This window comes from Lissotriton vulgaris, chromosome 5 (genome assembly GCF_964263255.1).
Source record: "Lissotriton vulgaris chromosome 5, aLisVul1.2, whole genome shotgun sequence".
Lineage (NCBI taxonomy): Eukaryota > Metazoa > Chordata > Amphibia > Caudata > Salamandridae > Lissotriton > Lissotriton vulgaris.
This window is the reverse complement of record NC_141693.1, coordinates 88,756,570-88,773,345: the sequence shown is the minus strand read 5'-3', so window position 1 is coordinate 88,773,345 and position 16,776 is coordinate 88,756,570. Positions and strand designations below refer to the sequence as shown.

General features: G+C 43.4%; 1 protein-coding gene across 1 annotated transcript in view; it reads right to left on the bottom strand.

Annotated features, from left to right (window-relative positions):
- PSMB7 (proteasome 20S subunit beta 7) overlaps nt 1-12,579 on the bottom strand; it is a 46,661-nt gene extending 34,082 nt beyond the window's left edge. Inside the window, exons 1-2 of the mRNA XM_086919338.1 lie at nt 12,465-12,579; nt 497-590 (exon numbers count right to left, since the gene is read on the bottom strand). Coding sequence (XP_086775464.1) covers nt 497-590; nt 12,465-12,529 — 159 coding nt within the window. The 5' untranslated portion in view covers nt 12,530-12,579. The remainder of the gene's footprint in view (nt 1-496; nt 591-12,464) is intronic.
- Between the last annotated feature and the right edge of the window lie 4,197 nt (nt 12,580-16,776).

Below are 16,776 nucleotides of genomic sequence, written 5' to 3'. Positions count from 1 at the left end.
ATGAGTGCAGGATTCCCAATCAAATTCCAGTGAGGCCAGTCTCAGGAAGTGCACTCCTTGAAGATAGGTCAACAATGCACATATTAGACTCCACACTGCATTAAAGTGAGGATGGAGGAAGGAGAAGATAAGGCAACACGGTAATGCAGAAAGCTATGGTATCAATGCATGTCCTGGGTGGTCAGCGTCATAAAAATAAAAACTCAAGTGGTCTATATTTTTGTATGGCTGTGAAACGCTCATGGTAAACCAGATCCTTACAGATTCTGCTACACATTGGAAATATAAGGCATGCATGAAAAGGAAAATTCAACCCTGGCTGAACTCATGTTTCAACAGGGGACAAAGCTACAAAAGATGTTGCATTTCTGCTGTTGCAAATAAACAACACGCATTGGACTTGCTGTAGTCAAGTAAAATCCACTAAAATGATTACCATACAGAAGCAATATTCATATAAAAGAGATAAAGAGTTTAACAGTCGAAAAAATCCTACCTTAAAAACCAGCCCCACAATGGTTGTGCCAGTTTTCCGGGCAGCAGGAAGCGTGTGACCTTTTTCAGCGAATTCCGATTCAAGAAGGGCATTTCTACATAAAACAGAATTTTAAGACTTAGAAAACATCTTTAAAAAAAACAGATTTCAGAGCAGTCTGTCCTCACCATTAACACTTGGCACTCGTTAATTAAACCAGCATGTAACACTCTCAAATATGAAATAGCAACACAGAGCTTCGACCCCATATCACTACATCCATTGTCTGCAAGCTTCGCACCTCTGTAAGTAGCGACCCAAAACATCCAGGTATGATATGTGTAGGCTTTTCATGCAGTTAATGAAATACCATGCTCTCCCACAGAAACAGTGAACAGATCCATGACATTAAAAAGAAAAACCCCGTATGGCCGTCATGCCGAGCCACTTCTATGCGTCTCACTTGTGTTCTAAGTTTGTAAAGTCATGCCCCAACCATCAAGTAAAAATGCTGATGCATTAAAATACAACTCTCGAGCAGAACCATCAACACAGAGCAATCTGACAGCACAAATATACCAGCCAGGAATGTTGCATCTCACCAGTAATAACATTTTGATGTACTTATTAGGAAAGAGCACCACAACAAAACACTATCCAGGGCAGTCCATGCTCTTCATATTTCAACACACTTGGACCATACATTATAGGTCTCAAAATAGTAGTACGGGGAATGAATCCCTCCTATAAGTAGGCTTAGAAACGGATTAACCACCACAGACTGAGGAGCAACTTCTAAACATCCGAGCAGGGTAGAATTAAGGGTCGCCCACAGAAGGACGCTTGTTGAATATTACTTTTCACATTTGTGTGCTCCTCGCTTACTTCTGCCAAGCATGTCTAAGTAATAGAGATTATAATAAAACTATACTTTAAATTCAATCCAGATGATTTAATCTATGCATTTTGGCTAATCAACTGAAACAGTATTCCTGTATGTTTCATTAACTTCTTATGGGTTGTGAGGTCTGCTCCTTATATCTTTTAAAAATGTGAGTTCTCTGGCTATCATTTACCATAATGAGGACCTATTATGTGTGTCTAGCAGAATGAAATTCCTACCAAATGTTCAGCGACTTTCCAGAAATATTTTGCCATCTACTTCAAAGATATTTTGACTTGCATCCTTTTCTTTTCCCTAGTAAGATGGTTACCTTCCCAATTAAATTATAACTTGGGGTGAACTCAATAGCTCCGGTTATGGCTTGGAATGATTTAAGCAACCCAGATCATTCTGTCGCAATAGTAGGGAGGTCCACAGCCATTAAAATCCTAATGTTTGTAAAATATCCCGCACTTTTGAGTATTCTTGCTGACAATCACATCTTTATTTATTCCACACTGTTATATAGCGGCCTTAGCCGCTTTGTTATAGAGCGCTTCATAGAAAAATGAATTTTCATATACAACAGGCAGGTGAGAGAGAGACTATTGTAAATAAATATTTAACCAGGGAATATAAGTAAATAAGAAAAGCTGGTTCAGTCTTGGGGTATACAAATGTTTCACATGCAGACAATACTCAACTGCTTCGTTCTTTTCACGAGTACAATGGAGAGGTCAACTTTTAAACAGTGTCTGAGAGTAGTAGCTGAGTGAATGAACAACAATTGGCTCAAATTATCATGGTTTTGGCTATTTGAGCAGTTCGCACTTAGGCCCCCATAACTTTGTCCACATAAGGTATCCACGCCAAATGTGCCCCCCCCCTCCCCACACACACACATCATGGGAGTCTAAAGGTATCTGGGGTTTGTGGATTCCCATGAAGAAATTAGCCACAATACAGCAAAATGTTGGACTTTTCTGGGAAAATGGGGGAAAAGTGCAGCAGAAAAAAAGTCTGCCTTTTCCCCCTTCAAATGGTATCAACGAGGGGTTTGCGGTGCTAACATCACCATCTTTTAGAACAGGCAGACTTGTCAAAAAAAACATTTTTCAACACAGCTTTGGCATTTTACTGGGACATAGCCTATTTTCCCAATTTTTTGTGCTTTTCTTTCTACCTCCTTCCAGTTAGTGGTAGAAATTAGTGGGAAACCAATGGTGGATTGCTAAACATTTCTGAAAAATAGACAACATTCTGAATTCGGCATGGGGCCATTTGTGTAGCTCCTTCAAAGTTTTCCAATAAAAAGTAACAGTTGAACTAAAAAAAAATATTGAAATTCAGTTTAAAAACATTTCTGCCTACAATTTCACATGTAACTTCTATGGCAGATTTTCGAAAGCAATATACCATTACGTCTGCTGGACCCTTCTGGTTTTCGGTCTCCCCATAAAAATGGTACTTCACTTGTCTGGGTAGGCCTAGTGCCCGCAACAGGAAGCGACCCAAAACGCAACATGGACACACCACATTTTCCATTGAAAACTGCCCTTAATCTATTTTATTTTTTAAATTGCTTACCTGTGGATTTTTGGCCCTATTGCAGACGGCTCTTAGAGAAACCTAGCAAACCTGTACATTTTTTTTTTAACTGGTCACCCAGGCGAATCGAGGATGGGGTGACTTGTGTGGCCCTCTCCAGGTTCTGTAACCTGGAGACGTTTTTTAAACCTCAAACCTGATCTAAAAAAGCCAACACATTTTCCACACATTTCGGTGACGGAAAGTACTGGAATCTGAGGGGAGCCACAAACTTCCTTCCTTCGAGCCTTCCCCCAAGTCTCCCAGCAAAAATGGTACCTCACTTGTGTGGGTAGACCTAGTGCCTGTGACAGGACATGGCCCAAAACGCAACATGGACACAACATTTTTCCACTGAAAACTGACTGTTGTTTTGCAATATGGCTAGTTGTGGAGTTTGGGCCCTAGCTCAGCCGGCATCTAGGGAATCCTAGCATATCTGTACGTTTTTGACAACTAGACACCCATGGGAATCTAGGGTGGGGGTAAACTTGTGTGGTTCTCACCAGGTTTTGTAACCCAGAATCTTATACAAACCTCAAAATGTGCCTACAATTTTTTTTTCCTTACATTACTGTCAACCCGACATTTCCCGGTACTCCCCCTACATACACCCCCCCTCCCATCTTCCGATAAAAATGGCACTTCACTTGTGTGGGTAGGCAAAGTGCTCATAACACAAAATGGCTCAAAACGTATTGTGGAGGCAGCAAAATTATCACAAACGACCTGGTTTTACAAGGTGAACACCTGCGTATTTGGTCTCGGGCTAGCCTGCCATATAGGGAATCCTAGCAAACCCATACAGTTCTGAAAACTAGACTCCCAGGGAATCTAGAGAGTTGTGGCGGGCGTGGATCCCCAATTGTTTTCTTACGCAGAACGCCCTGTAAATCTCAAATGTAGCTTTTAAAAATCATGTTTTTTCGTCACATTTCTGTGTGGGAAAGTTGTGGGATCACAGGGTCGGCACAAATTTCCTACCACCCACCTGCACTGTATTATTTCCTGATAATTACACTCTGTTGATGACATCATTCTCATAGTGCCTGTTTGTTACTCATTTAATTTAGCACTGGGACACCTCGATGGAAGAAGCTGTACGCTGTAGAAATTGTTTTATTACTATTGTTATAAGGCACAGGATCTGTCCGTTTTTGGCACACAACGTGGACTTTAAGGTGTTTTCCAATGGCGAGAGTAGGCTTCTTTCTTATGTAGCTTGCGTAAATTCCAAACAGCAGCATCAAGGCAGGTGAAGTATTGCTTTGAAACAAATGCTCTGAATTTGGAACCACAGTGTAAAGGTATTCCTGCTTCTACAGCCTCTTAGACTAGCACCATCCACTTATGGACAGCAATTATGCCAGGTAAAGACGATTGTTGTGGTGGACGATAATATATGCCAAACATCACCTTTTAAATAGGTACCTATTCTATAGAAAAGCATAGAGAGATTGTGCTCAAGGTGGTAACCAGCTTAGCTGCAGAAAGGAGCTCGGCTTTAAGTGGTGCAGTATATGACTGAGGTATTTGAGGTATATGCAAGCACAGCATTCCCAAAACAGAGTCTTGAGCCGGTCCTGAAGTTTGCCTGATTTTTTTAGGCGGTCAAGAAAGATTCTGAGAAAGTTACCACTTTGCTAATGTGAAGATTGAATTGAGGGCATTTTCAAGAATGGGGCCTAGCAATTTTACTGAGGGTGAGAGAAAAAGCATTGAATTCCACTTTGTACTGAAAATAAAATACAAATGTACTTTTGTGAGAGTGTGTGAAAAAGACAGAAGAGGAGGCTGGAGGGCAGGGTGACAATATGCTCAAGCGCCAATGCCATTAGATATAGCGGAGTATTATCTGCATACTGGTGTACAGAATTATCTGTATCCTTGAGGATCAGACTTAGAAGCTCCATGCACAGTTCAAAAGGCTAGGGCTAAAATCATAGCATACCATCTGAGTTTCCAATGGAATGCCAGCATAGATGATTACAAACTGTGATGTGCACAAGACCAGTAAAAACTTAAGATGGCCTAGTGATTATGCTGCTAGCTTTGCTAAAATCCTGTAAGAGCAGTGTCAAATCACACATCTCCAACTCACTCCCAATGCCAATTTTTTTCTTTTTTTTAGAATTTCATATAGCGCAAACTAGACCGGAAGATATCAGGTATCAGAGCTATTTACAGAGCAACACTTGCGTTACAGACGGACAAATTCATTTTTGTTGGGCACAGGAAAATTATCTTAGCTAAGAAACTGGATAAACAGTATAACTGGATGGAAGTCAGGGGTGTGGAATTCCGACTGCCTAATGCCCAGGACATATTTGTTGGGTCAAGGACTACAAGGCTGCAAGTGTATTTGGTCAATAAGATAAGCATGCTCAATCTGCTGCAGGACAAAACATTTGGGTGGCAGTTTACAGCACCACAATATAGCGGCGGGAAATAGGATCGACTGTTGCAATGGCATGTTAAGTACATCCATAAGATGTTCAAAAAGGTATATATGGTTCATTAATGCAAAGCTTTGATTGGTAGAGTGAGCACTGTAAGGAAGAACCACGAGATAGGAATTCAGCTTGCATTAACAATGGTTTCAATGAAGAAATCTTGTTTGCAGAACGTAATCATCTTTGGCTATTCATAATGCTCCCAGAATGTTTCTTTATTCACTGCAAATACAATTGGAAGCAAGGGTGGTACATTTATTTTGAAAGCTAACAATGTATTTAAAAAATATTTGTAACTTGAAAAATGGAAAAAGTTTGAAGCACGTTCTGTGGGTGCGTTCCTTGTGAAAGGGCAGCATGGAGTAACTAGTAGTGAAGTCAGCCAGTTGCTGAAGTAGGCTGATGCACTGCACTGTAATGAACGCTGGAGTGGCTGGAAGAAAAACGTGAATGACACCAACCACAGACTAAAGAATGAAGTTTGAATGAAAAACCTCAAAGTAACTATGTTATAAACAATTTTAGTAAAATCAAAAGGTCTTTGCTAACGCAGACCTAAAAAAAAGTCAATCAGTCTGGCATTGGCTGCAAGAGCCTTGTCTTTGAGAAAGAAGGCAAAAAAGAAAGAAAAGTCAAGAAAGAAAGAAGGAAAATTCGAAAGAAAGGAAAAAAGCAGGAAAGAAAAAAAGGATATAGGCAGAAAATTGAGAAATGTAAAATGAGGATAACTTGACACAGACCAGATTCAAATGAACACAATCTAGCATGCTGTGAAATATTGTCTGAAAAGCAAAATACTGCAAAAGGAATTTACAACAACATTGGAGGGAGACAGCATTCAAATTATCATGGAACGTGATGTGTTCACATCAGAAGCGCCCTGCTATCACACAAGGCTCTAAACACAAAAGGCAGCACTAAGAAAGTAAAAACAAAAACACTGACACTGAAAGGAACTAGCTTCAGTGCGGCATGCAAAATTCAGTCACTCAACGTGAAGTGAACAAGCAGGCTGACCCACTGCCCCATTCTATAGCGGGAGGAAGCAAAACGTGAATGACAACCGATGGACAGATGAAGAGAGGTTGCTTAAAGTCTCTTTATGCAAGTATAGTATACATATTTTAGTAAAATCAAAAGGTCTTGGCCAACGACCAGCCTAAAAACTATTGACAGTGCAGGACCTGGCAATGAAAAACAGAGCTATGACACAGGAATTAACAAGCATGTGCCTAATGCTATGGCAAATAAGAACTACAGCATAGTGATGTCATCTACCCAAGAATTACACAATGCTCATCATACTCACTGCAGCATTGATTGACGGGTTGCCATCCTATGCGCTTCGCTATAAACATATGTTAGTATTAGGTTGAGGATTTAAAGATACTACAACTGACAGTTAGGTCAAGGCCCGCACATCAGATGGGTTACACTCTAGACCATGTAAACTCACAAACATTTTCCCGGGGGCATGCAAAGTTTGATCTATGGTGTGACCGAGGGCTGCCCTGATGCCAACGGGGGGTGTAAAGTTCTGCCGCTGCCCAGGGGGCCACGTGTAAAGGTCAGGAGAGAAGCATACGCCCCCAGTTGTACTTTGAGAATCACTGCTCTAGAGCCTATTTTCACAAACTTTACAGCTATTACTGTACACTCCCCCGTGCAGTTGATATGGTCAGACCCTAGGATGGTACAATTTAAGATACAGCTATCCACTCCAACTCTGGTGCCCATAAGAATGCCATCTTGCAAATTTCGTAAATGTGTTAAAATGTCACTGGAGGATTTGTTGAAGGTTCTTCTTCAATCAACCGCAGTGGTAGGCAAACATGGGAACTCAGCTGTCTCTGGCATTGAGAGTTGGATAATGGGTGCGTTGGACAAGCTGGTACCTATAAAACTAAGATTAGGGTGACACGTAGTCGACCCACTGCAAAGTGGTTTAATAAAGACCTAGCTCTCTCCAGGAAGTCGTGTAAACGCCTGGAGTGTGTATGGTGGAGAGATTATAGCAGGGAAAGTAAGATCCATTAATTACAAATCAATCAATCAATCCATTTGTAAAGCGCACTACTTACCTGTGAGGGTCACAAAAATGTTCAATTGGAACCCAATCTCATGTTTTCCTGAAAAAGTCCTTCTCCATTAAAGATTCCAAAACTTGTGGAATTTTTAACCTCATGCGTGCTAGCGGAATTCCGTTCCTGCGCTGAGATTTTTTAAAACGCATGTTACGTGACGAGCTGGGCTCGTCATCAGCGTGCGAGGAGGCTACGCCATGACGAGCCCAGCTCGGCATCAGCGTGGAAGGGGTTAATGGAGAAGATATCGGGGAACAACGACCGCATAAAAAGCGACGGACGGCAGCAATCTTCAAGCCCGGTTTTGACTAATCGCGTTTGAAACCGGGTACCCCGGGCCCGCCACTTCCTGAGCAAGATTTTTGTGACTACACTACACAGCGTGAGCAAGAACACTGACCACACTACACGACCCCCCAAAAGGGATATCTATTCCATTAGGATTGAGAATTGCATGGTCCTGAGGAGAACCCCGCAATCAGGGAGTTCGAAACGAGTCGACCTTAGCTGGCCCAGTGTCAATAATCAGGATTAGAAGGACTATGTCAGGAAAACATGAGATTAGGTTCCAATTGAAAATTTTTGTGTAACATTGTTGCATTGAAACGGACATTAGGGTACATAAATTGTATAAGCAAAACGCTTTTGTTGACAAAGGGCCACACCTTATGGATTTATGTTGTATGTATGGGTTTGTATTAATGCAGGATGAATGTACTGGCCAAAAAGTTTGGAGTGGATGAGTTGTAAATATGTATAGAGAGTGTATGTCATAACAGATTGTATTAAATTGTATATTTTGTTTATGCACAAAAAATGTTTCGGATGATAAAAAGCAAAAAGATACGGACTAGTGAAACAAATAAATAAACTAGTGACGTTATAGTAAACAGACCTGTATGTTTTGTTCATATGGGTTAAAACAAAATTTAGAGAGTAAAATCCAGTATTGGCATTTGTGTTGTTTATTACTCAAAAAAATAAATAGTCACTGGTTTAAAAGAAACGCCCTCCCGTCAATCCTTCTCAAAAGGAAAGTCTGAGACCCCTCTCCTTGCTGCCCTTTTTTTTTGCAAAAGTGGCAGAAAAACTAGTCAACAGTCCAAGTTTATTGAGGCCAACAAGCTATTACCCCCGGCCCAGTCCGGCTTCCGTGCGTACCACTCCACGGAATCACCCTCACTGGTGACTTCTGAATCCGAGGCGCTATGCCAATGGGAGTCAGACAATGATGCTGATCATACTAGATCCAAGCGCCGCCTTTGACGCCGTGTCTCATGGCCTACTTCTGCATCGGCTAGGGGATTGTGGGGGGCCTTGCATGGCGATGGCTGGCATCCTTCCTTCAAGACAGCTCTTTTCAAGCGATCCAGAAACTGTACTCCTCAGATCCTTTCTCCTTGTCCAAGGGGGTGCTGCAAGTCTCTATTATGAGCCCTACATTATTCGCCATCTATATGCGCCCACTGGCGGAAATGGAGTGTCACAATGTTACTATGGTGTCCTATGCAGACAACACTCAATTAAAGGTCACAATATCCAAGGAGATAGATGGAACGGCTGTCCAATTTGAAAGCTGTTGGGTAGGCAATTGGATGACTAATAGATGCCTCAAACTAAATGGTAATAAAACGGGAGGTTCTCATTGTGGGGAATCCCCCTCCATCTGAACATCAGCCTTGTGACCCGATGTAATGGGATCTACTCCAAGCCAGAAGGAGAAAGTAATGAACGTGGGATTTTGGCTGGACCCGGCGCGATCTCTTGATCATCAGAGAGCTGCAGTGGCAGGTAAATGTTTTTACACCTTAAAAATGGGATGGACTGTTCCCATGAGGCACAGGGTCAGACTGATTTGCATATGGCCATGTCTGAACTAGGGTGGAGGAGTGAGCTAAATAACAGTGATGGATTAAACCCAGATCAGTTGACTGGGGGTGAGTGTTTGTATTGTCAACGCTCCGTCCATCACCACCTTTGGTTTTTCTTTATATCTAGGAGTCACCAGAGAATCTTTAATGATAGGGGTCAAAGATATCTGACCTATTTGGTGAACACACACAAATCCTGCTGTATTCTTAGAGCTTAGAATTCACTGCCTGTTTATCTAAGGATGGAACAATCAGAACTGTTGTTCCGAAAGATTCTTAAAACCTAGTTATTCGCACGGTTTTAGCAAAAGCCCTTATCTCAGCTTTCTGCTCTGTCTCTTCTAATAGGGTTGATGTTTTAGATAGTGATGTTCCTCTCTGGCTCTTCATCTTCAAGCACTGGGACACATCGTTAGGCAAAGCCATTCGCTTTATAAATGTGCTTAATAATAATGTGTTTAGGTGAAGAGAATCAGACTGGGAGCGATCTGATCCCTTAAATCTCCAGATAGCAACCTAGGAACTAGGTCAAAGTAGAATCTGATATATTTACAGTGACATATTGTGAACTCAATTAAATGCTTTAAAGTACATTTGCCAGAGGAAATCACAAGATTTTCCTTTGAAACTAAAGAAAGAAAGAGAGCAATGGCAAATCCAAACCTCTGCTACAATAAGATGTCAGGATAATAAAACTGCTAGCATTTCCAGAGCCCTACCATGATCAGAAATGTAGCCTAAAGAGAGACTGTTGCTGAATTGAGAGCCTCTACAAATGTAGAGCATTTGAATATTCAAAGATCTGAGATTAAATCTCCAGTGTAATTAGAAAAATGCATGACCAGTGCCCTGCTAAAATCCAAACCCTGGCACAATAGTAGCCTTGGTACAATCAGAGAAGTCATTATCAGAGCACTGATATGAGAATGCTGCCATCCTTTATCACCTCACTAGATGAAACAAGTGGAATTATTTTACAGACCATGCAAATTTCTAAAGCATCTAGTCCTTTAGCAACTAGATATTTTATGAAATTCAACACCCCTATTAAGACTAGGGCAAATCCAGGCAAGCTCTGCCAATGCATAACAAATAATTATACTGCACAGTACAAAATATACATATAGTTCAAATGTCAGGTAAAAGGACCCCCATTAGGAGAAAGTGTCGCTATGGGCTCAACCCAGTAGCCTCTCACTCAGCTCAGCGCTGCACATCACTGTGTCTTTGGCACCATGGGGACAAGTGAGGTCGCTACACAGACCTTCCCTTGTAAAGATGACCCAGGCACCAAAACATTAACAAGATACAAAACTAAAAAGAAAGCTAAGAAAAACACCACATATTTTATTACACAACCTCAACACATACATCTCCCAATAGAACATACAACAACAGTGCATGTTACTCTCTACTCTCCCTACCTACGGCTGTACTCTAATCCACGCAACTGAGGAACAGCAAACATACACACACTTCAAAAAAAGAACAGCAACAGCACACTCTAGTTGGCCAGACCACCATGACAATGTCTAGTACTTGCTGCAATCCGATCTCACAAGACCCTGATAACCATAAGGAAAATATATGTATGAATGAGGTGTTTGTACAGCGTAAACCTAGTCAAACGGCTGCAGTGCACTGTACAGGGTCAAAGGCAAGCATACAGTTGGGGATAGGAGAGGCAGCAGTATTCTAGCAGCAGAAGTGTACTGATACTGCATTGTGATGTGGGTATTTACCCGATGGATAAAAGAATGTTGTTCCTCTGGGCTTTTTTTAATTTCTTTAATACTTCAGTCTCCAGTCTGATGGGGTGCTTGTTTCGCACGTGCCAAGATCCAACAACTATGAGCTTGCCTACAAGATAAGCAGGGTACTGGGCCTGATGGCTTTGTAAGTGATACAGGTGCTTTGAAAGATGGTAAGGAGAGGCAATTGAGTTCTATCACAATAGAGATTATGTGATATTTCTGCAGGCTCCGGATGAGGTGCTGCAGGATGACTCCAAGTAGGTAAGTGTTGACTCAGAGGCACAACAGAGCAGGGCATTACCACTATTCAGATGCAAGCGCACAAGGGCTTGAACGCAGTTCTAAAGTCACTTTCTGGAAGCAGTGGATTTACTTTCTTTAATAGATTAGTGTACTATGTGACTCCAAGTGACTTAGCATTCAGCAAAAGCTGGTGTTCTTATTTAGCGAGGATTGTGCTATTTCTTGCTCGTTGTTCTTGGCAATAAACAGGACTTTTGTCTTGGTGAAGTGGAGCCTTGGCTGGCCCAAAAGATCCAGGTCTGGATGAGGCACAAAATCAATCGTCACAGACTGAAAGAACACATAGGCACACCAATGACACACTTTCACAACATAGAAGGGCACCTTTATGGATGGCATACAGAAACATGGCTCAAGCAAATCTCCAATTCCTAAAGTCAAATCCAAGTATGCTCTGTGTGAATGCTTAACTGCAAATGCCTACTCAAGAATTCAGGTACGAACGCACACAACTGCTTACCGCCTCATATGTATAACAGAAGTGCATGCATTTATCAGCCAGACTTACATTTCAATTGTCATCGCCACAAATTAGGTGGGAGCCTAGGAAAAGCTCACACAGACTCCAATGTTAATTTTGGGTGCACATGTTCTACTATACAGTAGAAATACAGATAGTACAAGTGTCAAACACAAGAACACACCAGGAGCAGTGGTTTGTGCTCAACTCATGATTTCTGAAACAAATGCCACAGAGAGAAAAATGGACTTTTACATCACATTACTGCACTATGCATCCAAGGAAAGCCACTGTATATCTACTAGTGATATATAAGAAATATTCTGGCTACACAGCCCTGAAAAACTAGATCTCTGCTTAAGGTACGTTTCTTCATCCACCGTATATTAAGACATAGAAGAAAGGTTAGTATGTTCAAGACTCCTTAAAACAGGCTCTTTCGCATCCCCCTCCTACAATAGGCGCCAGCCGGCTGCTCCTGAATACCCTTCTATATGCTTCCTTCCTCCCTCCGCAGTCTCCAGTCCCCACCCTCCGAGTCTCACGCCGGTCCCCCTCACTGAGAACCGTTCGCCAATATTCTCCACGCCTCACCTCCTGCAGTTGTCGAAGCTGAAGCCACCGGCTTCAGGGAGCTGACACACAGACACAGCCGCCATGTTTGCACGATGAGAGTGCGACTTCCGCGACCGGCGGCAGACAGGAGGTTTCAGACACTGAGGACGGACTACAGAATGAGACAGCGGTGCCACGAATGCTAAATAGACGCCATCCTGGACTAGCCGAGTGGAGCGTCCATTATCAAAAGAAATATTCGTAAAACTGCAAACTAATTGAAAAATTACATCATGACTAATATAAATTCAGTAGTTGTGATCCAAATTAACAGTGAACATATTTATTAATTAATACGTGGTTTTACTACTTAATATTTTATATCAATTTGTATTACGTAAAATGAATTGAATTGATTAAAGTACTCTAATTTTCTTTCTTGGAATAGGAGGCTGATACTGCTTCTCACAATGCTCGTTGAGAATCCCGACTAAAAATACTCCAGAAGGCTCACTATGCTACGAGTCCTAGGGTCTAGTTCGGTTCGTCTATTTTGTCTCTTTTCTATGTCCTTTATAAGGACCGCCTGTCGGCCTCAAAACTTTACTAGATGGCTGCTATACAATGGAAGTCTCCAGTTTAGCAAATTCAGTATTACACGTTAATAGTGAACGAAGGTCTGCAAGAACTGAATGAAACTTGGTACATTCTAAGCACCACCAGCACGGATTACTTAATTTGAAGGAAAATAAACAAAAGTACTTTTTATTTTTTTATGCACTGCCATTCTGACATTATGTAAGTAAACTTTATTACTTCATCACTGTTTCTGCAATAGCTCCTGTTTCTGTCTTTCCTCTATATTATTTGTTTATCTTGTGAGAACAACTTATTATAAGTCGACCGTTATTATCCTGGACGGGACTATTAAAGCTAGCCAGAGCAGAGGGGTGCTAGGTGGCGCGTGACCAAGATGGCCGCACACTAGAGAGGCTCTCGCCAGCCGGGCAGACAAAAATCCTTCAGACCCATCCTGAGATGCATTGTGAGTCCTAATTTATATGGAATCGCTGCCTGAATCCCTTGAGATCATACTGGTGCACTGTGCCCCGTGTTAGTGCTTCAAATTGTCAGGCAGAGAGTGGCAAATCTCAGCACCCAGCACTGCGCTGGAGCGAAGTGGTGGCGGTCAAAGTCAAGCAAGCCCAAGCCTGGTGGAGGAGCGCGGGCCTGATCCCGGGATAGGATGCAAAGCTGAGTGTGCCTAACGGCAGAGAGCGGCATGTCCTTGTACCAGAAGCTGCGCGTCAGGCCTTGAGCGTAGAGGCGGCGGTAAAATACAGACACGCCTGAGGCCTGACGAGGGAGTGCGGGCCTGCGCCTGGAAACGGTTGCAAAGCACAGTGCGAACAACGGCTCCATATCACTACTAGAAACTGTAGAGACACGCCACGGAGCCGAGGTACTGTGAAAGGGGTGAATGAAATATACTTGCAGCCTATACGAATCTTGGTGACTGCCCCCGGCTCAGGCTACAGTGTTACCTGGGGACAGAGCCTAGCACGGTTTTGCCAGGTTCCCGATCGCCTTTTAGCAGAGCGCGCATGGCGGGGAGAGACTTGTTCCTCCTGTAATGGTAGTGGCCCTGTGAGCCAATTGAGTCCAGAGGGAGCCAAACCAGCAAATAAACGGGTGCTCGAGGAGACGTTGTGCACCCCACAACACCACAAATACTCTGCGGGACGGCATACGGAGCCCGGAAGAGGGTGGTAATATTGAGCGCCCGACATACCCCGGAGGTACGGTGATGTGCGGACAACAGCACTCCCATGCTGTTAGACTAGTAAACACTGTTTACTGGCCTGGTAGGAGTGAGGCCCACATAATCCCAAGCCCAAATGCTTATTGCCTGATTGAGACACACAACGAGTGCAAGAGTCGGGGACGGACGCCAGACCCTTCCCTGTCACCAAAGCGAGGCTGAGAGGCGTAGATTAGTGGCGACCATTTTATAACGTGCCTCAAGGGCCCAGGGGATCCTCATACCGCATGGACGATTACACATCCCATCCACGTTTAGGAGAACACTACAATACACCGGTGCACATAATGGGCAGAACGGATATAAAGCAAACCAAAATCCCCTTTGAGTCGCGCAAGGCGTCCAAGCCTGGATCTGAGGAAAACCAGGAAGAAGACTGGAAGGTCTTACTACTAAGTATGAAAAACAGTTTGACTTCCATTGATATGAAAATGGATACTGTGTACCCGAGGCTGGACTCCGTGGTACATAAATTAGACCAACATGACCAATGACTCAAGGAGGTGGAAACCAGAATATCTGACATTGAGGATGGGGCCACGGCGAATAGAGAGAGAGTCTTGCAAATGGATGAGCTCCCTAAGGTTATAGCTGAGAAAAATGAGGATTTGGAGGCCCGCTCTAGGCGGAATAACGTTTGCAGAGACGACCAATACGGGCCGTATGGAGGACTTCATTGAGCAGCTCCTGATTGACTTGTTTGGGAGAGACTCATTCTCACCCCATCTGACTGTGGAAAGAGCGCACAGATCCCTGAATGCGCGCCCACCTCTGGGTGCACCACCATGCCCAGTGATAGTTCGGCTCCTTAACTATCGGGATCGAGATACAGTCCTCCGTCTTGCCCACGAGAAGAAGCAAGTTCAATACGAAAACACCACCCTTGCCTTCTATCCCAACTTCACACAAAATGTACAGGAGGCGAGGCGCAAATATGCGCCGTCAAGAAGAAATTGCAGACTCAGGACATCCCATATGCAATGCTGTATCCGGGGAAGCTTCAGATTACTCACTGAGGAAAACAGCATATTTTTCAGAACCCACAACAAGCGAAAGACTACCTTAATCGGTGCCGCCGGACTTCCCCTACAGAGACAACCGCCCGCTCACGTTCCAGATCCCAATCTCCAATGTCGGCCCCATATTGACAATTTGCTCTTTACCTTGCTGCTCTGTTGACTTGATTCATATGGGCCTCCGACGACAGCAGATACTTGATGCCCATCAACAAATCTACACGCGAACTGAGACTCTGACTACTAGCCCGCCCAGACACTCACCTTCCTCCCAAACATGCTGCTAGTCTGATAAATACCTGGCGGCAACTGGGTGTAACACAAGTTTTATTGAACGTTCGTTATATTTTGTGTTTGACTAGGGAGGGTAATGATTCCCGACGAGTTGGGGATGTCGGTGTGGGTGGGGGGAGGTAGGTGATCCTTGCTCTGTAGTGCCTGCCTTAATACACCAGTCCAGTTGTCACAACTTGAGAATATTGCTAATCTATCCAGTGAAGGGACAATGATGGGTACTTCAGACACTAGTAACCAAGTCCTCATTCTATCATGGAACATCTGAGATTTGAATAACCCATGGAAGAAGAGGCAGGTTATAGGATATCTAGAGAGACACCACATCAGTATAGGCCTGCTCCAGGAAACCCACTTTGACCCTGCTACCACACCATTGTTCGCTGCTAGATGGGCCTCTCACCGCTGCTTCTCGTCCTACTCCACATACTCCAGGTGGGTCGCCATCCTTATTCGACGTAATGCTTTTGTGCTGGGAGGAACTGAGATTGATACACAAAGATGGTTCTGCCTGGTCTGGTGTCGATTAGCTTCACATGATGTCATGATTGCTAATTATTATGGTCCCAATGTGGACGATCCGAAAGTCCTAAGTATGTTATGAAGCAGAATCCAGGCTCTTGGTTCCACTTACCTCATCTGGGAGGGGACTTTAACACGACTGTGTGTCCACAGATGGGCAGATCTCATGCTATTCCATCACACTATACGTTCACACGAAGGCTGCTAACAGATCTGGTTGTTACCAACTATCTCCATGACACATGGCGCTACAAGCATCCTAGACAAAAAGAAGGTACACACATTTCTGCAGCACGCTCCACGTGGTCCAGGCTGGACTACCTGTTTGTCTCAGTGAGTATGGCACATTGGATAGAATCAGTTACCCACCTGGCCCGCACATACTTGGACCACTCGCCTGTCAAATTAGTATTACAACCCCCAGCGGACCAATCCCCCTATGCTAGATAGTGTCTTAACCCCGCCACCTCCTTGACATGGTCTTTAAGACTGAGCTTGAACAGGAAATTCAGGATTTCTTTGTGCGCAATGTAGAATCTGTGCCTAGCCTCACTATGGTTTGGGAGGCCTTTAATGTCACGGTCAGGGGATGGTGTATTTCTAAAGGAGGGGGGATCCTTAAGGACATCCAGAGGGAACTTAGCCGGCTGGAAAAAGATATTAAGATACTTGAGAGAGACCTTTCTTCTGCGGGGAC